Below are 22205 nucleotides of genomic sequence, written 5' to 3'. Positions count from 1 at the left end.
GCTGTTACACAGAGAAATTCTGTCTCAAAAACAAAACAAAACAACAACAAAAAAGAAGATAGAGGATTTCACTGACTGACCATTTGGTTAAGGAATTATGCTGGTCTAGCAAAGTATGGGTAGTAAATTCTTTTCCAAGGTCTATGACCACACTTTCCCCAAAAAAACAGGCTAGGTTTAAATGTACCAGGCATAATTTCCCTCCTGTTTACTGAGCTTTAAATCCAGTTAGATAGCTATTGGTTGCCATTAACATATGAGTACCACTGTTACACCTTTATGCATATCTTGCCATGCTGGTACTTGCCATGGTTTGTGGATATCGCTGCTGAGTAGGACTGTTCACTTGCTTCCCTCTCTAGGCATTCTGCATAGTAGTTTCTGGAACCCAGAAGCTAGATCACAGGAAAGAGACTTTCAGATCAGATCCAGCTCAGATCATCCAAGTCCTGTGTCTTATGTGTGTGGTGCCTTTGGCAATAAGAACCTACCCTTAATTCTTGAGAGGCAACCAAGAGCTTTATCTATAATCTATGTTGTTTTGGCAGTCACTTGAACTGCCTGACCAGTCATTTAAAAGGAGATTTCCTGTGTGCCTTCTTCTGTTTTTCGTGTGTTTGTTTGTTAATCTATAGTTCTTGTGGGGAGCATTGTTAGTGCAAGTGGCTTAACTTCCTTCAAGATATGTGTGTTTGTGTGTATATATACATATATAAACATGCACACATATGCACTATGTATAATTTAAATAAATATAAAATAACATTCTTTGAGGCTTTATCAAACAGCCTTGGTGTTATTTGTTCCTTGTTCCTCCTTTGTTGTGGAATATTAATTTATGGAGTGTTACATTAATTTATACTGTGGAATAGTTGTTTAATGATGCAAAGATGTGTTGCATTCTTTTATGTTGCATTTGTTTAACTCTGTGAAGCTGTGTTACTTTTCCTGCCTAAAACACCTGATTGGTCTAATAAAGAACTGAACAACCAATAGCTAGGCAGGAGAAAGGATAGATGGTGCTGGCAGGCAGAGAGAATAAACGGAAGGAAAAAAGAGGAGGAAGAAGAAACAGAGAAAGGATGCCAGAGCCAGCTACCCAGCCACACATCCAGCCACTGAGAAAGTGTGAAAATAAGATATTTAGAAGTAAGAAAGGTAAAAAGCTGAGAGGCAAAACATGGAAGGAGAGATACAGGATAATTTAATTTAGAAAAGCTGGCTAGAAATAAGCTAAGCTAATGCTGGGCAATTGTAAGTAATAATAAATCTCTGTGTATTTATTTGAGAGCTGAGTGGTGGGCACCCAAAGAACAAAGAGTAAACAAAACAAAAACAAAAACCAAATATACTCCTCCTTCAGTATCATGTCCCTCTTCCTCTCCAGTTGGAGGCCCCTCTCCATCATTCCATTTTCCACTTCACATCAACTGTATCCTGCTGTCTCCATCCAACCCCCAACCTTGGTCCCCTTATACTCTGATGCTTTCTGTGGTTGGTCCATCCTGCATATTCACATCTAAGGATTTGGAGTGAAGAACTGATGATGCAAGAGACCATGTAACATTTGTCTTTCTGGGCCTGTGTTACCTCTCTCAATATAATATTTTCCAGGTCCACCCATTTACTCACAAATTTCATAACTTATTGATTGCTTGATCAATTTGGGTGGTGCTGGGATTTGAATCAGGTTTTATACATGCTAGCCAACTGCCCTACCATGAAGCTGCACCCACAGTCTATGGAGGATTTTAAGGCCAAGTAATCATTTTTAATAAAAAGAAATGAATATTTAAATTATTTCCTTGCATAAAGAGTTGTTCTCATTTTAGGGGCATCACGTAAAAGGATTATAATCTGTTGGTAACAGGCTATGTTTCCCTGTAAACTTCTTAGTATAATTCCAGGAGCTATACATTTTCCTTTTCAAAATGTTACTAGAGTTACTAGAAACTAACAAGCCATCAATCTTATTCTAGCAGCAAAGGCTTTGGCATCTGTAGTTGAAGGAGGAGGTAGTGATATTTAGTATTTTTAAATTTTTATATAAGAATTTTAGCATTCAAGGAATCTCCCCATATTCAAAGTGCTTCAGATCACACATGTTTAATACTTCAACATTTTAAAAAGTTAAAATATTTTAATATAGATAATGAAATGGCTTGAAGATTGTACCCAACCTTAACCTGAAATCCATTCATGTTCCATATACATTTACCCTGTAGGTAACTTTGTAGGATATTTTTTATATATATAATTTCATGCATGAAGCAAACTTTTACTTTTTCACTTAGATCTCTGTTGACTCAAAAAGTTGTAGAATCTTGAACCCTTTGGATTTGGGGTTTTTCAGACTGGTGATCCTCATCATTGGGGAGCATTGGGGAGCAACAGAACCAAGTCCAAGTGTAGCCTGCTCCCTTCAGGACATGCACCCAGCAGAGTAGAGCCCTAAGCCAGATCTCCCATCTGCCCTGTGAGTAGTGAGAGACCTGGGAGGGCAGCGTTCAGGGAGCAGATGGGAAACACCGATAGGTACACACGCCAGTGGCACAGGGAAGGTAAGCATTGAACTGAAATACAGCCGAGCCTTACACAGCTGCAAAGGTCTTGTGCCAGATGAACATATTGGTCTGCTTGCCATAAAGGGAAAAAAGATTGTTTTCACTGGGGCCATCGTGAGAAATACTTGGGTTTGGAATCCTCTGCACTCTGTTCTGACCAGTTACATTTATCTACTTAGAACTCCACAAAGATAATCGAATTCCACATGGGGTAGAAGGCAATTGCAATGAATTTACAAACATTTTTGCAGTGGCACACTAATGGACACAGACCACAATGCAAGGAGAATGGCCCTTGGAGATGTGAAATTGAGAGCTCGGGGTTTGCCCCGGGCTGCTGGATGGTCATCAGCACTTTCAAAACAGGTGTTTAACTTCTTGAAGAAAAATGTTGGTAGGCAGTGTTAATGCTTCTGTTTGGCTCATTCACTCTTCCTGGGACATACAGTCAGAGTGTCTGTTGCTTTTGACCGGGAGGGATGTTGGTAGGTTTTCACAGTTATCCATTTATGGCAGGAGTGGCGGGAGGAGAATACAAATAGCAAAACCAATTCTTTTTGTTACCTGGAAGTTAGGGGAGAAGTCTCCAGGGCAGTGGAGTCTACTCATTCCCAGTGCAAGAGTGCTGAGATCTAGTCTTCCTCTGCATGAGGTAGGCATTGCCACAATCTGTCCCATAGCCATGCTGCTGTGCTGCTCTGCCTGCACCCGAGTGGCACCAAGCAGCAGTGTCTCCTGCCACCCTGTCCTAGTTAGACTCTCCGAAACAGTAGCTGAGTGGGACCTCAAGGTCACTGACTTGCCCCGCCCATCAAGCCAGAAGGAACCTGTAGCCCATGGTCCATAAACACACCTCATGGACACATGTTTCTGAGCCAACAAAAGCCATCTGAGGTATCTGAGGGGAGAAGCAACCATGCAGAAGCAGTAATTCAAATCCTGTCTCTTAGGGAATCCAGAGAAATCCCCTGTACTATTAGGGGCATGTAAGAGGACAGGGCAGGGTACCCACCACTGAGCTGAAATCACTAAGGACCGTGACAACAAAGCAGAGTTGGGTGGGAATCAAGGGACAGAACTCAGGAAGTGTTTTGCATCTTGGTGAACTGGAAAGGTTCCTGTTTGCACTAGGGAAGAGGTGGGTATGTAGGGGCTGCAAGAGCGATTCACAAGGTGGGCGTGACTTGACCTGTGTGAGGAAGAATGTGGCTGGGAAGTGTGGCCCAGCTGAAGCAGATATTACCATCTTGGAAATATATGGGGTTCAGAGATAAAGGCACATGAATTGCAATAGCCATGGCTCATTCTAGGAGTGCTTATCTTTTATTAATTTATGAAAATAACAAACATTTGTTTAGAAAAAGTCTCTCAATACCTTAGCCACAAACCCATAATTCAGTCCTTTTGCCATTGACCTTGCACTGTTAAAACATAATTTCCCAGAATTCCAAATAAAATGATTCACAAAAGCAGCAGTTCCCACTGCCTCCAGCTTTGTTAATTTTATCCTTGGCATAAATTTTGTGAGTAGGGAAATCCCTGGGGAGAGAGCCAGGAGCAGCTTCTGTTGAGATGTTGGGGAAGGCTCCCGGGCCTCTGGGCTTTATTTCTTTTTGACAAGTGACGTTTTGACTGTGGCCATAAAGCTACTCCTATGCTTTCTAAAATTTCGATGTTGTTTTCAGGTTCACATCACAGCGTAGGCTTGTCTAAGAGCTCCCATTTGTACTGAGGCCTTGTTAGGTTTGGACTTTTAGTGTTCATTCACTTTTCATTTCCACCTTGTCTCGGTGGCTTTTCTTCCTCCTCCTTCTTATCCCTTCTGTGTGACTTTCTCCTTCACTCTGAAGCCATTCTTCAGAGTTTGGTTTTGATGGCTTTGCTGTTTTGCTCTGCTCTTCTGTGAGCAGAAGAATGGGCTTTGACCTTTATATTCCTTCACAAACTCATGTTTTGAGGCTTCCCTGGGAGCTCAGGAGGATCTGCACAGGTTCCCTGGAAATGACAAGGTTTCCTGAAAGTGTGTGTGTTTGTGGCAGGGGAGATCTCTGACCCCAAACAACTCAGGAGCCAATGTTTTCATTTTCTGGAGTCTAAACCCGAGTGGTTTTTTTTTATTAAGGCATATTTAAACACAGAACAATCTGGTTAAAAGTATTCTTGTGATGATTAACTTAACTCAGCCCCACATGCACAACAAATCACACCCAACTCTCCTCGAGAAGCAAAGTAAACTAAATATAGAGCAGACATGATTACAATGAAACTCTTTGTAAAATACCTGTGACACTTTCCATAAAGATAGGTCCTATAGATTGACTGAGGAAAATAAGTTTACAAGAAGTGTCTGGAGGAGGGTCCTGCACTGGAAAATCTCTGGCTGCCCAGCTTGCACAGAGGTCATCAGGCTAGAAAGCATGTCCACTCCAGCCTTCTAGGTGGAAAACAGGCTCTTCATTCCTTCTCTTGAAGGACAAGTCTTTGTCTTCACATTCCATTCCGGGTTCCCCTAGTACCTGTCTGTGAGCACAAAGGCCTCCATGTCTCCTACATCTCCCTGTTTCTTAGTTTTTAAAGAGAAAATTGTGGCTCTAATAGAGGTCAAGATTGAATGCATTGCCTGCACGGCTAGTCTAACTACCACAGGCAGGCATAACAGAATTATAAGAATGGCTAGCAGAGGACCAAAGAAAGGGGAAAGCCATCTTAGCCATGATGGCCGTTCAAAGTTCACTTGAGACGTTTTGTTTTTCTTTTGATGCAGATCATCAATTGGGCCATCAGTAGTATGAGAGAGATTTGACACATTAGAGCAATATGTGCCAGGAAACTGTTAACATCCAAGATTATGCCTGAGGAACAAATAATCTATAGTAGCCCTATTTTGTAAAACTGTGGTTCTCAATTTGCCCACCCCTTGATTTACTTCTGCTAATATTTTTTTTCTGTAATATTGCTAGTTTTACTAATCATACAGGCCATTTTTGAAATCTCTCTTTGTAGTCCAGTAATCCCTCCTGGGACTGCTAAAACAAAAGCCATTGTGGCAGCAACCATTGGAATTATGCTATCTGTGGCCAGCAATTTAGAAAATAACTTCTGCTTCATTTGGTGCAGGGTAGTCAACAAGAACAATCTTTTATGTATTAGAGGACACCTGTCTATTCCTGAGCTTTTCAAAAGAAATTTATATGGCATAGGAGTTGCTTATATGCATTCTATACAAATAACAGGATGAAGTAGAGTCCCTCTGCAGCCATATTCATAGTGCTTCTCCCAATATTTCTGTCAATGGTACTTTTTAAAATCACATTGTTTATGCTTTAAATGTACTTATAGCCATCCTCAGTATAATTGTTCTTATAATCATCCCTTCCTTCTAGTAAACAGCTGCCTTTGGGATGGGCTTTTTTTGGGAGGGAAATGCTACTTAGACTATCTTTCCTGTGGGTTATAAAGGCTTATGTGGGATAGACTTTAGTAAGCAATACATCAGATATTCCTGTCTTCATCTTCATACAACTACGGTTTCAACTATCTAAAGAATGCTTATGCTAAAATCTGTATCATAACATTTGGACTGATCAGATAGATTAGTCCAACCAAATAATCCTCCATTCATGTGACTAATATTTGTGTATCATCTTTTGTTCAGACAGTCGGTCCCAAAGGATAAAACAATCCTTAGCATGACAAAACAACATCGTACTGTGTCCTGTTACAGATGTGCCTTTTATCCGCTCCCCCACCCCCCCCCCCAAAAAAATCATTTGGATTCTGCATTAACTGCTGAGAATTAGCATGTAATATAGTCGGTAGACCTAACAGCATCATTTTTGGACCAGTACTATAGTGTCCTCATTGTCTCCCTGAGGTCTTGGCTTAATGAGTTAAAGTTTTGATGTCCCCCTAAGTCATCAGCTTATCCTTCCTCTTGGGACATCTCTTCTTGATGGGTTTGCCATCAGGCTTCAGTCACTCCATTTGTCCAGTGGTTTCCGGAATGATGTCCTGGTCAGATGCATCGTAGTGCGAGCCACCTGGGACTTTGTTCATTTCATGGAAGGAGACAATCATAACCTGGCCCTGATATAAAAACACCTGGCTCTTTTCATTGACTAGTTTCTAGGTCTTTCTGTTGAACATTTACTTTTGGCTGTGTCTCCTTTAGGGCCAAAAGGCTTGCTTTGGGGCTGCAGAAGAAGCCTTATCCTTTAAAGTGAAAAAATTTAAAGAAACCATGGCTAAATATAGTTTAGTATGTGGAGATTTAGGTGGGTGTATATAACCTTTTTATGTTTGAAATTTGTAATTTAATTGTTTGATCTTATCATTTCACAAAAGCTTGACCTTGTGGATTGTAGAGGATTCCAGTAATGTGATTAATATTCCATAAATTACAAGCTTCCTTAAAGTGTTTGCTAGTATAAGCAGGGCCATTATCAGTTCTTAGTTGTAATGGGAATCTAGAAAAGAAGACAAGCGTAATATCTGTTTGCCAAATGGCATTAGATTTTAACCCTCATGGATTAATCCCCATTAAAGGAAATCTTTAGGATAATGATTATCTATAGATCATGAGTAACATGCAAATGCTACCTGCCAGTTGTTATCAGTGTGAAACAAATAATCAACCTGTATTTTCCTTAACAACACAGTGATTTCTGTATTCTCCAGTGCCACCCTTTTCTTACCTTGACAATTAAAACATCAGGGAATTTTTCAGTCATAGGCTACTGTTTTATTCCTTTACCAGTATCAATTATATTTTTACAGCTTATTATTCATTATTTATAATTAAATTAGGTACAGATTTTGATATCCTTCACCTGCAAGTTCAAAATTCAAATGAAAACTAGAAGATTTGTCCTTATTTTTGATGGAAAATCAGACCTGAACCAAAGTCACCTGACTGTTTCAGTCAGAATGGATGTCCTCTCCATGTGCTTGAGAGAGAAAACAACATCGTACTGTCTACCTCCCATGCTACATCATACTCATAACACATGCCTTTGGAGATTTGAGAAGTATGCCTTATGAAATACATCTAGTTCTTAGAAATTTGAACATGGATGTTGTATTATCTTCATGTCTTCCCTCCAGGGCCTTCCATCTATTAGGAAAGAGTTTCCCCAGAGAATGGCTTTCAAACTTACTTTTTTTACTATGACTACTCCAAGAAGTACACTCTGTGTCTTGGTCTAAAACAACACATGTTTAGTTTGAATGATTTCAAAAATACATAATTATAAAGACCTGAATTTGGATCTCCAGCAACTTTGTGGAAGCTGGGTGCAACAATACACATCTGTCACCCCAATGGTGATGGTGTGGTGTCCGAGATGAGTGGATCCTGAGGGCCTGTTTACCAGGGATGTAACTAAATGGCAAGCTCTAGGTTAATTAAATGAGAGACCCTGTCTCAAAAAAATATGGTGAACATGATATAGGAAACATTTGATGTTGCCCTCTGACCACCTGCACAAACACTACAGTACACTATTCATGCATACACACACACACACTCACGAACACACACACACGTGCATACACACTCATGCACACACATGTGCACACACATGCACACACGTGCATGCACACACACACTCACACACCTACACACACACACACACGCACGCATGCACATGTACACACACATATGCATGCACACACACGTGCACACACATGCACACATGCATGCACACACACTCACACACATACACACACACACACACACACACACACACACACACACACACACACACCCTTCCTGTACCTTTTAAGCATTTGTCTCAGGCTCCCCTGCTCTGGAAAAGCAAGTGTCTTCCTCCACACTGTCAGTGCAGGGCTTGCCAAAATTCTCGTCATGTGGCAGACATTCGCACACACTTGTTGAGTTAATTCAGCAGGAATCGGGTTCATTTTGAGGTCTTGTGTTCCAAAGTTCATGCTGATTGTTTTATTCATTGTTATATTGGAATCACACACAAAGACTCTTAGTTTTTCTGGCCCAGGGTTTATGAGGAGAATAAATGCCCTCCCCTGCTGCTGCTCCCCCCCACCCACCCACTGTGTGTCTCAACAAAATTAATTTCATCTTTTCCAAGATGGTCAATGCACCAGTCTAAGAAAAGGGGGATATCTGAGATGCCAATGTGTTTATTACTGGTGTGTTTGAACGAATGAGATTTCTTATTTTTAATTTCTTTTTCAGTATTTTTTGTTTTACGTGTATGGATGTTTGGCCTGCATGTATGTCTGTGTGGCTTGTGCATGCCTGGTGCCCACAGAGGCCAGAAGAGGGAAGCAAATCCCCTGGAACTGAAGTTGCAGGAGGTTGTAAACCACCATGTGGGTGCTGGGAATCGAACCCAGGTCCTTGGGAAGAGCAGCCAGTGTTCTTGACACAGCACCATCTCTCCAACCCTAAGACTGATATTTCTGATTACCATCAGCATTGCCCTTACAAGCCTCCCTCCAATGGGCCCGGCATCTTCACCAGTTAGACAATCACTGATAAAAGTGACAGTTTTATCAGTCACCGATAAAAGACGTCAAAGAGCCTCCAGGGAGGAGAAAGTTCAGAGAAGCTGCAAGAGTAGCTGGAGGATACAGATATGGGGGAAGTCCTGAGATAGGGCCTAGGGCACTAGAGGGGGCTGTGAGTTGGTGATGCTGGCCCCAGGGCATGGTTCAGGATCTTACAGAGAGAGAGAGAGAGAGAGAGAGAGAGAGAGAGAGAGAGAGAGAGAGAGAGAGAGAGAGAGAGAGAGAGAGAGAGATACAGGGCAAAGGGAGTGTGTGAGTTTGAGTCTGTCAGTAGCAGTGGTTTGCTGGTCACACCTGGAAACACACTTGCTTTACAGTGATTACCAGTCCTCATGATGAGCTGCTCTCACAGGGTTCCTGTGAAGCTGGCAGTGGTCTAGGATAGTGTTCTCAGGGGCCATTGAGAAGGCAAGCGCCAGCATAGTCCAGAAGAGCAGCACTCACAAAAACAAAGAAGCAGCCATGCTCTGAGCCCTGCATCTGCCTCTCCCCTGAGGAACCAGCTCCTTTGAACAGAGGCTTCCTAAATGACCTGTGACAATTCAGCAGCACACTGGTTTAAGAATGAAGTGTCTCCACAGTGGAATTGTGATAGTGAGTTGAGAGGACTGAAATGTTTAAGTAGACTTGCAGCTTTATAGTATACAAATCCAGGAACTAATTGGGGGATTGCAACACAAACTATCCCCTGTAATAATTAGAGCCCTGACCTTGACTGTTATCTTAGTAGGAGAAAAGGGCTTAGTTTCAATTTCACAGCAACAAAGCGATCCTTGCTTTTTAAAAATGAATCATTAATTACAGAAGCCCTTGACGTGAATACTGAAAGAAATTGTAAATCTAATTTAAGAATTCCCCATTCACATCAAGTACATTATTCTGCTACATGTGAGTTGGCAATCTGTGGGGGGATGAATATTAAATTAAAAAACAGAATGTGTGTTTGTGTGTGTGTGTGTGTGTGTAGGAGCAGGAATCAGGTTTGTAAGTTTTTGTAATTATATCTGCATTCATTTCATTGGTTTAAAGTCACTGAAAGCCACTCAGTGGTGGCACATATCATACAGAGTCCTATTTAAGGTAAACAATGGGACACTAACAATTCATAGTATGTGAGCTTCAGAAACCACCAGAAAACTATGTGAAAGCATTTTGCTAGCTCTCATTTGTTTAATGGCTGGCCATGTGGTATTTTAATTGTGTTACCACAATTCACTTGCAGTTGACCTTTCTGCTAGGCCTGTACAAGAGGATTTGCTCCCCTGAGAAGAGTTGTGTGGAATGGAATTGATCTTTGTGAGGTTTTTTTTCCATGTGATGGATGGAACCCGGGGCGTGGCACAGTGTTCAGTAAGTCCTCCCAGTGAGCCACAGCCCCACCCTGGTCACCCCTGACCATCTCTGTAGGGTGCCCTTCCCCAGATGCTGGAATGCCACTTCTCTTTTGTCTCTTCTGTTCCTGTCTACATTTCCTTTCTTCTTCCTTGTGGGTTTTCATAGTCAAAGCACATCTTAGAGTTAGGAAGACCTTAAAAAGTCATTTTATGAGGTAAGAAAATAAAGCCTATCAGCACTACTCGTCTTGCTTTTTCACTGGGTGTGGACAGGAGAGTGGAATCTGATGCGAGAGTCAGTCAGATCAAATGCCATCATGCTCATTAGGATGTAAGTTGATCATTAACCTTCCAAGTCAAAGTAGCCAACTGAATGTCTTCCAGATGTGGGCTACACAGGGAGTTCTCAGCAGCAGAAATGACACAGTACATTAAAGACATGCCTGAAGAAAAACTTGGATGAGGGACTCACTATGTAGTCCTAATAGCCCTGCATATCATTATGTCGGATCAGGCTGGCCACAAATTCGCAGATTCCACTGTCTCTGCCTCCAGAGTGTTTGGATTGAAGGCATGTGCCACCACCACACACAGCCTGAAGATAGGCTTTTCTGTCCACCACAGTTTATAACAGGCTTAAGACCTTAAAATACTCACTTGTCACTCAGTCTAGCCTGTTTGTCGTGAATGTCTAAACACTTTGCATTTTGGACACCTGCTATATCTTTTTTGGCCACCATTTTATTTGTGAGACATATTCAGATTCATAGATGTAGACATTTGCATTCATTGATGGTTTTATAGTATATTTTCTGAACATGCCATAATTTAATTTGCCCTACTGTTTATGAATATTAGTCTCAATTGGTAGCTTTTTAAAATTCCTTTTTCAGAGGTATAATTCTCTATGAAGAAATGAGATCATTGTGATCCTAAAAATATTGGAAAGGAAATACTTTGCTATTTAAGATGGTGAACTAAATAGCCATTTTCATATATAAAATGCATCATTGGCATGTATCCTGGAAAAAGCATGATTTAGGCTAACATTTTCTTGACATATGTGCATTCATCTCACTGACTTATGTAAACAGGATGTCTGTAAACATGTGTGGGTTATATGAGAATACACATAGTTTTACATAGGAGACTGGAATTCACGGATTCGGATATTCACAAACATCCAATGGAACATGGAGCAGTCTCCTGTGCCTATCAAGGGATGGATATTTGAATCACATATACCATTATGCAATGTGCAAATTCATCAGCCTACCTTTTGCTTCATGTTTCTGATGAAGTTTTATCTCTAGTTAATGTCTTCAAAGACCTAATTTGCCTTTGAAACTTCCACTTTTTTATTTAAGATTTTTTTTCATTTTACATACCAACCACAGTTCCCCCTCCCTCCCCTTCTCCCTCTCTCCACCCCCCATCCACCCCATCCAGTTCTCATAGAGGGTAAGGCCTCCCTTGGGTAGTCAACACAGGCTGGCATACCAAGTTGGGGCAGGACCAAGCCCCTCCCCGCTGCATCAAGGCTGAGCAAGGCATCCTCCCACTATGGGGAATGGGCTCTAAAAATCCAGTTCATGTACCCGGGATAAGTCCTGGTCTCACTGCCAAGGGCCCCACAAACAGGTCAAGCCACACAACTGTCAAGAGAAGTTAGGTAAAGAGGAGGACCCTAAGAGGGACACACGTGGATCACCCCAGGAAGGAGAAATGGTTAAGATCTCCTGGGTAAACTGGGAGGGGGCAGAGGGAAGGGGATGGGGGCGTGAGAACAAGAGGAATCAAGATGGCCAAGTTGGGGGAAACTTCCACTTTCAGTGACTCCACCCAACATCACACTTGCTCCCTTGACAATGTCTCGGCTTCTCTGTGTGTCACTCCCTGGCTCTCCTCTTGGAGATCTAGTTATTTCTTTAGTTCTCCTTACATACTTTATTCCTTAACAGTGGGGTGATCAGAACACAGTAGGATGTGTTCCTGGTCTAGTGTGTGTCATGCCTGCACAGTGATGGGAATATGCTGCTCTTACCATCCATTCCACTGGAAGGCTAGACTGGCCTGTGGCATGTGCCAAACAGCATGGCCAGTTTGTCAGTGACGGTTGACCTCAGTTGTTTTACAGAACAGTGCGGGCTTTTCTAAGCACATTTTAGCTGAAACCTATGCTAGCCAGCTGAGCCAGCATCTCAGTGTGCCACTTTCTAGTCCTGTATTCTCTGCCCTTGGACATGTGCCAAGGCCATAGCATCTGGATGGTGCTCCTGGACTGATTCTTCCTCCTCTTCCAACTGAAGCCCCTTCTCATCTCTACAGCCTATCCATTTCCAGAATCTCAGTTATGGCCACACATGCTGTGTAAGCCTGAAGATTATTAAATACCAGTTAATATTGCTGTCTCAAAATATAAGACTTCGGGGAAAAGGAGCTTTATATTTTACAAAACCAAATCCACAATTATTTGATACATATGTGTCCATGTTTATTTTTCTGAAGTCATGACCTAGTATCTCATTTCACTGAAATGTGATAAGGAAGTCAAGTGGTGTCATGTCTTTGGCACAGAAAAGGAGCAGGGGATTGTGGGAATTTGCAAAGCAGCTGCCTCTTGTCAGGCTTGGGCTTGACCCCAAATCTCCTCCTTCTCTGTTGAACATCATTTCTCTGTGATTAAAAAAAATAAACACACTAGATCAACCTTTCTTGGAGCAATGTGGAATTTTACAAAAATTGGTTAAGCCCAAAAATAATTACAAGATTTTGGATTAAGAAGATTCTTGGGGTGTTTCTTCTATTTTTTCCCTCTAGCTTTGACTTGTATTTACATTACACTGTCTTCTAGCAGTTGTTGCATGTTGGTTTTAAATGGCTTCATCCTGATAACTAACCAAGGCATCATGGTGCACATGTGTAACCTCAGTCTGGTTTATTTGCATGCTTGTAGTGTGGTCCATTTGGGTTGCCTGCACCACCAAAGCTCCTCTGTTCTTTGTAGCTCTAAAACCCTCAGGAAGCTTTGGGGTCCGCCCACACTTCAGTAGATTTGAGAAGACTCTCAAGTCAGTGCAGAGCTTCTGGTGACCATTAGGCAGATATGCGCATCTCTGATTTTTAAATCCCTAAGAAGACTGAAGCGTGCAGTAAGGTGTTTAACCGTACAGATTCCAGCTAACTCCCTCCGTCTTCTTCTCTCCATAGCTTGAAGGGAGCCGATGCTGGCAATGGCATCCGGGTGTTTGTGCCCGACATCGGGATGTTCATTGCCAGCCTGACCATCTGGCTGGTCTGCAGAAACATTGTTAAGAAGCCAGACATGGACGAAGTAGCCCAGTTTAATCCTGATTGTGAAAATGAAGAACTGGTAAGTGGGACTTTTGGCATCTTTCTTCTTTGGGCCCCAGGACCTCCCCTCTGAGACTGTGTGGTGTCTCATATGCAGAGAGCTGTGAAGCTCCCTGTGAGGGAGGCCCAAGTGAGCACCGTCGCTGTACAGAGAAGCCTGGGTGATCCTGCTGGGCAGACACACTCACACCCACACCTTGGTGATGAGGACACAGGTGATGGGCATGTGAGTGCCATCTTTCCTCAGGGCCTCACAGTGGAGTTAGGAGCAGCCTGCTTGAGCGTTCCTCACCTCAGCTGACCATCTGGCCTCACTGTGCCTTACTGCTGTATCAGATGGCCAAGCCTGAAAGGTTGTCCCCGGCACTATAACCCACTTGCTCCACAGCTCACTATTACAGAATGTTTTGAGAAGCAGCACACAGAAACTTTTGAAGACAAATGGTGCTAATTACCCCACCCTCTGAACTTTCCAGCCCATGCAGCTTCACCTTGAGGTGTGGCTGTGTAACTGTGTACTTTACCCTCCAACTTTTTGTGTTAGCCCAGAATATTTGAGTCAAGCAATTTAATAGTGCTCCAGAAGGGGAAAAGATTCTAGTGAGAAAAGTGAGGGAATGTTTAAAAATATATAACAAATGAAGAAGTTTCAGGACCACCTGTTAGATGAGGAGCATGTTAGAGTTTGTGTCTTGGGTGGATACATGCCACAGGCCCCACCACACTCCCTCCTGACCCACACCAGAGCACAGCCATGTTCTAAAGACTGCTTGTTGTCCCGGAAGTGGCACCAATTTAAAGAAGTAGTTGACATTTTCAGAGAAAAAGATAAAACTTCCAAAGAAAAGAGCTACTCGGAAGTACATGATTTGTACACTTGACACATGGTATCTACCAGGTGGTTTAGTCATAAACTCTGGCAGGAAATTTTGCATACATTAAGAACATTCAACATGCATGCATCAGGAGTTGCATGCATTAGGAGCATGCACCATGCATGCATCAGGAGTTACATGAATTAGGAACATTCACCATTCATGCATCAAAGTAGGAGAATCCTCGATTATGGTGAAGTGTTTATCTACTTCACAAATAAGCAGAAAATCACCACAAGTACTGTGTCAAAACAAAATACTGTAGAGAAAATATAATTCTATCATATGAAAATTAGAACTTATATTATGCCTAAAATCTTATGAATTAAAGATAGGCAATCTATATTCTGATATTTTCGGGCAGAAAAGGATACAAAGTATAAAAAGTAATTACTGCAGAGTGGCTGTTAAACAAACCCAAACCAGATGTAATTCAGAAACATTTTTCTTCCTGTTAATGGTGTGATTTTAAGAGAGAATGTTGATAGGGTATGTTTTTATATTGCACTATTATTTTAGAATGCTTGCAGCTTTGAAAATGTTTTGATTAATCATTGGCCAAAAGTGTCCTAATTTGTGGCAGTAAGACCATTAACTGAAATTTTGTACATTTAGGATTTTCTTTATTGTTATCTGTAAAGACAAGACTGTGTTTTGGTGCTCTCCCACTGTGCATGGGGCCTAAGAGATATTTGTTGGAAACTGGTCTTTGAGAGCAGACATGGAGGCTAACACACACTGGCTGAGTAATATTGGAGACAATTAGTGTCTTTATAAAGTGGGGCTAGTAGACTGGAGGTATAGCTCAGTAAACAAGAATGTGCTTACCATGTCTGAGGCCCTGGGCTCAATCAGGAGCACCAAAAAATATTAGTGGTACATTATGTATTTGTTTCAACTATCAAATCAGTAGCACATAGCACAATGTATACGTAATTTTATTGGTGCTTAATAAGTTACTGCTTCCTTTCCTTATTTTGTTTTGTGATTTGAGAATTACAGAAACCTAATATTCAATGTGCTAAATCAACCCAACTCAGTGAAAAAAAAATTTTCTGTGCCACTAATAACTCAACATGGATGAGTTTAAAAGTCATTAACAGATGCTGTTTCTGTAGAATGAGGAACACGTGCAGCCATCAATGCAGGGGTGGCCTGTAGTTAAGGGTAGGGTACCTCTGATAAAGAAGAGAGACTAAGACAAACACACATATTAATTCTAAGGTCATACTTCCATCCTGGTCTCACCACATTTTCACACTTACACCTGTGACAACTCTGTCTTGTTTGAAATTGATTTGGATAGATACACAAGATATATATATATATATATCCTTTTATTCAAAGATAACACAGTGGATATCACAAACAGCCCTTAAGAGACTACTACTTGTATCAATTGTTAGGGGGTTCTTTTCTATTTCAGTTGAATTTGTTTGGGATTGTTTCAGATATTAGTGCTCATTCTCTCTGCACATTCCAGCCAAGTGGGTAGGCCGGGGGAAGGATGGTGAGTGAATCCTGGAGAATTCACCATCAGGGAAATACTTCTGACCTGACAGTCTGGAGTCAGTCTGAGAGGAATTGGAACACATAGCCAAAGTAAGCAGAGACATTTATTTCACTTCTGAAGGGCCCTGCATACTTCCTGCTACTTCCAAATCTTGGCTTTTCCACTCTAAAATGTTTAGTTCTGAAGATGTAAAAGAATAGTGCTTGCTGGTGTTGTTTTTTCCTTATTTTTCTCGGTGGAGAAACGGTGAGATTAATCTCCTGGTGCCTGGGAGAATTCCTTTTCAAACACAGTCCCGTTTCCAAGAAGCAGTTAGGCCTTTCTTGATCTACTGACGAGGCTGACATTTGCTATTTGGAAGCATTCGCCTATCCAGGGGTTCTCCTAAGAGACTGCTGGGGAAGTGGGGGTGTGGTGTTTTATCTGGGCCTGGCTTGGAGGTCATACTCCTCACATGCAGGAAAGGCTCCCTGGGGGGAGGTGTCTGAGGTCTTGTTTGTGTGTTCATTTTTATTCAAAAGCAGATCTGCTAGTCAGCATTGGGAGAAAGATTCTCACTCTGGAATCTTAAAAAAATAAGAGTTGCATCATGGAAAGCAAATTGTATAGAAAAGCTTATCTGTGCAATGCAACAGCATATGGCATCACTAAAATACACCTACCTTTTTATTTCGGTACTTATAACTATTACTCCATATTTCATAAGGTTTGAGACCCTGCTTTTAAGCAAATATTTCCAAGTAATGCTCTGACAGAAGCTTTTTCAAATAGAAAGTGCAATCATAATTTGGCCTGTGTAAAGAGGCATATTTAATAAATAAAATGTATAGAGTATAAATGAATATTCCAGTCAGGCATGTGTGATGGTGCATGCCTGTAATGCCAGCACTTGGGAGGTGGAGGCAAGAGGATCAGGAGGGGTTCGAGGCCAGCCTCAGCTACATGAGACCTTGTCTCAAAAAGGAAGGAAAAAAAACAAAAATGGAGGAAAAAAGGAAGGAAGGAAGTGGAAGGAAGGGAGGAAGGAAGGAAAGAAGGAAGAAAGAGAGGGGAAAGAAGGAAGGAAGGGATAAATTATATCCCAGTAAAAGCCGCTGAGAATTTAGGGTGCATCTCTTAGCTCCTGCGATGTATTTTGTAAATACATCCCTAAACCTAAAACTTGCACTTTGCTTTCTAGCACCCGTCATTCCTCAGGCTACCGTGACACTAGAGTTTTGGCAGACAGAATGATCACCTGAGCTGTGCCTTCACTAGAAGGGTGTGAAGTTTAGAGCATGCTCTTTTTTTTCCAGAGCAAGAAACAAAGAATAGGAGAAATCAATCATTCTCCTGGCACCTTCTAATTAGACACTTGGCATTCGCTCATTTCTAACCTGAGATTTAATCCAAAGTCACTGGTATTAAATTTCCTAGACCCTGGGTTTTCTAGCAGACGTTTGCCACGTGGAGCTGTGCTGAGTGGCAAGAAGTTGGGCAGCTGCCCAGGCACCTGCAAACCTCACACCCGGTGACTTGTAGTGAGAGAAATGTCCTGTCTGTGGCTGTCCCAGACACGCAATGCTGCCGCTCCTGGTGGTACAGCAGGAGACTCTTTTCACAGCTCCTGAAGGACACAGTCAGGAATTTGGGGAAGTCCCCATCCTCTGAGCCTCAGTGTATGGCATGCTCACAGGGAAGCTTGGGCAGAGTGGTCCAGAGCATAAGGCAGGGGGAGCCAAGAACCCGAGGCAAGCCTCGGGCCAGAACTGGTTGCACAGACTTGTGTCTCCTCATACCTAGGGCTTTGACTCATGGTAGGATGGACCTAGATGTAAGCAGTCTATTTTAAATGATTGCTTTGCTGGGGATGAGGATGAAGATGCTTGTCCCAAAGTCACGTTCCCCTATCACACCCTTTACCGTGTGCCAGCGTGTTGTATGAACAATATCCAACAAGCATTGGCTTTTGTCTTCTGCTTTGCTTCTCAAGAATTGGTTCTTTCTAATCATGTCCACTAGATGTCTCAGGCAGTGAATCCTCTTTCCTCTCATTACTTTCAGGATCTTATATTCCAATTTTATAAAGTTTTATCTACCTGGTTCACGCGCACGCACGCGCACACACACACACACACACACACACACACACACATAAGCACGCACTCACGCGTGCACGCACGCAAAGCTACTGAGTATCTCATGGCAGGTTCGCTGCTGCATCCCATGCCACACATAACATGGGGCATGGTAACAAGGTGCTTGGTAGAATAAGGAATGGATAGACGGGTGGATGGATGGAGGCACTGAGGATGAGGAGGGTGTGTGTGTGTGTGTGTGTGTGTGTGTGTGTGTGTGTGTGTGTGTACAGATGAGAACTAAAGGAAATCTGTTGGTTCCAAAGCAAGCCCAGCCCTGCTTGGCCTTGTGACGCATTCATAACTAAGACTGCAAGATGTCTACTTGGTTTGCGTTTTAGACCACATGTTGTTCTCTGGGTTCCAAGAAGGAATCATGTATCCTCAAAGTGCTGCTTCTGCCATCATCCCTCAGTGCCCTGGGGTTTGCATTTAGAGCTATGCTTAGCAGATCCCCAGACGAGGGAATAGGCAAGGTTGTCAGTAGTAATATCTGACACCAAAGATACCCCGAGTGGTCCTCATGGTGTGTGTGGAAGGATTCCTATCTCCATACCTAAAGAATGGTTTAGTTTTAGGGTGCTCTAGTAAGTGATATCTTAAAGGAAAATCCCTTTAAAATAAATGGCCTATCTGATTTAGTCCATCTTCATTGTTCATTTCTCTTTCAAATGATGTCATGTCATTCTTAGAGGCCATTGCCCTCTCTAACTTGGTAGTTTAACCTGGGAATCTTTCTCTCCCAGGGTCAGAAATGTTCCAGAGGTACTGAGTCTCAGAAGCAGAACTATCTGGAGACTCCCACAGATCCTCTGCTACCTGATTGGCCCCTGTCCTGTGCCTCAGTTGTCCTTCTATCTTGAGTAAACTGCCAGAGCTCTTTAGAGGGGGGTCACAAGCAACATCTGCACCCACTTTCCAAATGAGATAGGAGATGTACACTGCTCTTATTAAGTGGGAAAATAATGTTCCCAAAGCAAGGCCAGCAACAGAATAAAAAGCTTTATGTGTCAAGTGCTGCCACTGACAGAGATGGACACAGCATACGCGATGGCACCCCAGCCTCTCTGCCCTTGCTCTCTCCTTGCAATGACAGGGGAGATTATTTGTCCTCTGCGATGAGTCCCAGCACTTTCCCCTCCCATCTCTGGACTCTTCTGTGGGATGAACCCATTTTGTTAAGATAAATTGTTAACGTTAAAAAGTAAATAATGCATAAACAAGGGTGACACTTGGGAAAATGTTCCCTTTGACTCTCAGACCTTTGGACTTACTCCATGTGACTTTGACAGACATCCATAGAAATGCCTTTGAAAGCGTGCTTTTCACCACAGAGCTGAAGAGGTTCAGCTGCAGCTGAAGCTCAGGTTTGGGGTTTAAGATTTCAGTGGAACCCGAGGAAGTACCAGAGATACATTTCTTCAATGTATTTTGCAGAGAATGGAATCTTAAAAAAAAAAAAAAAAGGTTTGCACTGTCAAACATCCTTGCAGTAGCTCCCAAACAGCCGGGGTATGGAGCCAAGATGGCTGTCTCGAATTGCTGTGAGGGGACCTTGGATCGTCCCTGCCAGGAACTTCTAAAATCTAACTCATTGGGTCTGAGGTGGAGCCTGGCAAGCTCTTGGTCTGATGTTCCCCAGATAGTCTTGGGTTTTATGCCCTTAGACGGAGTTATTTGGTGTTGAGGGTAAGAAATATGGATGTTCGGGTCCTATCAAAAGTAGTTCTATATCTTTGTCAAAATCGATGGGAAAGGACAGCCTGTGAGACATGCCACCTCAGGTGCAGAAACCAGATGTCCTGGGAGGAGACTGTGTCCACAGCACTGAAAGATACACCCTAACATGTTGCATCTATATCTAAAATCAGGAACTTTTTCTTTTCAGTAGTACTATTATAATTTATTTGCAATTTACATATAATATCTGCAATTATTTATAGGGTACAATATGGTGTTTTAATAGATGGATAATTTGTAGAATGATCAAATTATGCAATTGAATACATCTATTACTATGACTACTTCTTTGTGTTGAGGATACTTCAAGTCATCCTGTAGCCATTTTAAAATAATTATTAGTTAATACTATAGACACTCTGATGTACTGTAGATCCCCAATGCACATTCTTGCTGAACAGAACCTTACACCATCCGGCCAGGGACTTCCCACCTGGCCCGCGCCTGTGGCAACTGATATCTTCACTCTCCACTCTAAAGTTTGGCTTTTAGAATCTATAAACAAGTGACATCATGTCACATTGATCTTTCTGGACTGAACATGTTCCATGGAGCACAATGTCCTAGAAGTCCATCCCTGTTGTCACAGGGGATAAGGACTTCCTGTCAAAATCAACATCTTTTAAAGAGACAGAGTAAAGGACATAAAAGTCTAAATAAGTTTATGTTTGACAAAAATAACAATCTATGAGAGATTTTACTATACTGTTAAAGGTTCACTTCTCGTTTGAATTCTGAGGTGGCTTAGGAATCACAGGAGTTAAATCTTTGTTTCAAATTGCTCCTTGTTTGCTCAAGACAGAGTTCAAGTAGTGTTGCTATAAGGTGCCAGAATTCTCCAGCAAGCAAGGCTGCTTGCTAGTAAGTGTAATTCTCTACTCCTGCCAAAGCCCAGCACTTATAGGTCAGCAGAGGAAGCTTCGATGGGGAAAGGGCCTGTCTGTTAATATGCCACCTAAGGTGACTAGTGGCAGATCTGACCCTGACTGAATGAATAGGACAATGGGGCTCACAGACACAGACCCACCTGCTATCAGCTTGGCAGACTTGAAACACATTTACATCTGAGGGCCTCGGGGAAGCAGGTGTGAAAACACCTAGAGAATCTAGAACCACAAAGTGCAATGGCATGCTCTTAAACCTCCCATACCGCTTCCTGTCTCTGAGAGGTCAAGCGAAGGCATTTATATAACCTCACCAAGGCTTGTGAGCAGAGAGTACTGTGACTGAATCAACATCTGTAGCCATTCTCTAATGAAATAATGGGTCCTCTATTATGCAAGTTATGAATGCGTTTCTTCCTGTTACTCAGGAGGTCCCTACCATGTTTGCACTTCTTCAAGTGTAGTAAGATTTTTGCTACACTTCCTTCCAGGGGCCAGGGTGGCGGGGGTGGCGGGGGTGAGGGACCTGCTCACCTGATGTCAGGAGGGAAGCTGCTTTTCTGTGATCGTTAAGGGTGGCATCTTCTTGTAGCTGCACAGGATGGATTCTGCTTGTCGAGAGATGGAATTAGAGGAAGGGCTAACATGGGAGCCAGACCTGCTGGAGTAGGGAAGAGGTCTCATAGCCTGGAGATTGTATGTCCACAAGGAAAAGAGATAAAGAAAACCTGTGGGTTCTGGTTCCACATCTGTTCCCTACATAGCATGCTCCTAGGCAAACAATACAGAGATGAGTGGAAAGGTAGGCCTAGGTGGGCAGCATCTGAAAGATGAGCCTTCTCTGAATTATTCTGAGGGAATCCTTTAGCTGGATTCCAATGACCCCAGATTGGCCTTCTGAGTTGCACTTTCGCTTTCAACTTGTGCTAGCTGCCTGCTTAGCATCTTGGAGCTGAACTTGAAAAGGAGGGATGGTGTCCTGAGGAACATTTGCTTTCTTCCTAGATGTGCCTTCTCTTCATTAAAGATAAGCATACAAAGCTGCCTCTCACTCTCCCCTGTCCATCCCCTGCCCCTGTCCTGCTTCACATTTCCCAATGAGTGCTGTGGCCTGAGCCATGGGCATCCACTCATACAACAATACAAACTCAAAATCAACTTACACCTTCTAACTTCCATCCGTTTATTCCCAGGCAGCGGCCAGAATCACTCTGTAAAACACACAGTACTGTGCTCCTTATTTAGAGAGACAGGTTTGAGGACCAAGTCTAGTTA

The 22205-nt window shown here is 42.4% G+C and overlaps 1 protein-coding gene across 10 annotated transcripts in view; it reads left to right on the top strand.

Annotated features, from left to right (window-relative positions):
- The window catches only part of Piezo2 (piezo type mechanosensitive ion channel component 2), a 372574-nt gene that overhangs the window by 213988 nt on the left and 136381 nt on the right, over positions 1-22205 (top strand). For all 10 annotated transcript variants that reach the window (XM_052742300.1, XM_052742303.1, XM_052742301.1 and 7 more), the window contains one exon: positions 13658-13820. In XM_052742300.1, coding sequence (XP_052598260.1) covers positions 13658-13820 — 163 coding nt within the window. The remainder of the gene's footprint in view (positions 1-13657; positions 13821-22205) is intronic.

Source organism: Peromyscus californicus, unplaced genomic scaffold (genome assembly GCF_007827085.1).
Source record: "Peromyscus californicus insignis strain IS unplaced genomic scaffold, ASM782708v3 Scaffold_17__1_contigs__length_78620276, whole genome shotgun sequence".
Taxonomy (NCBI): Eukaryota; Metazoa; Chordata; class Mammalia; order Rodentia; family Cricetidae; genus Peromyscus; species Peromyscus californicus.
This window is presented reverse-complemented; position numbering and strand designations above follow the sequence as displayed.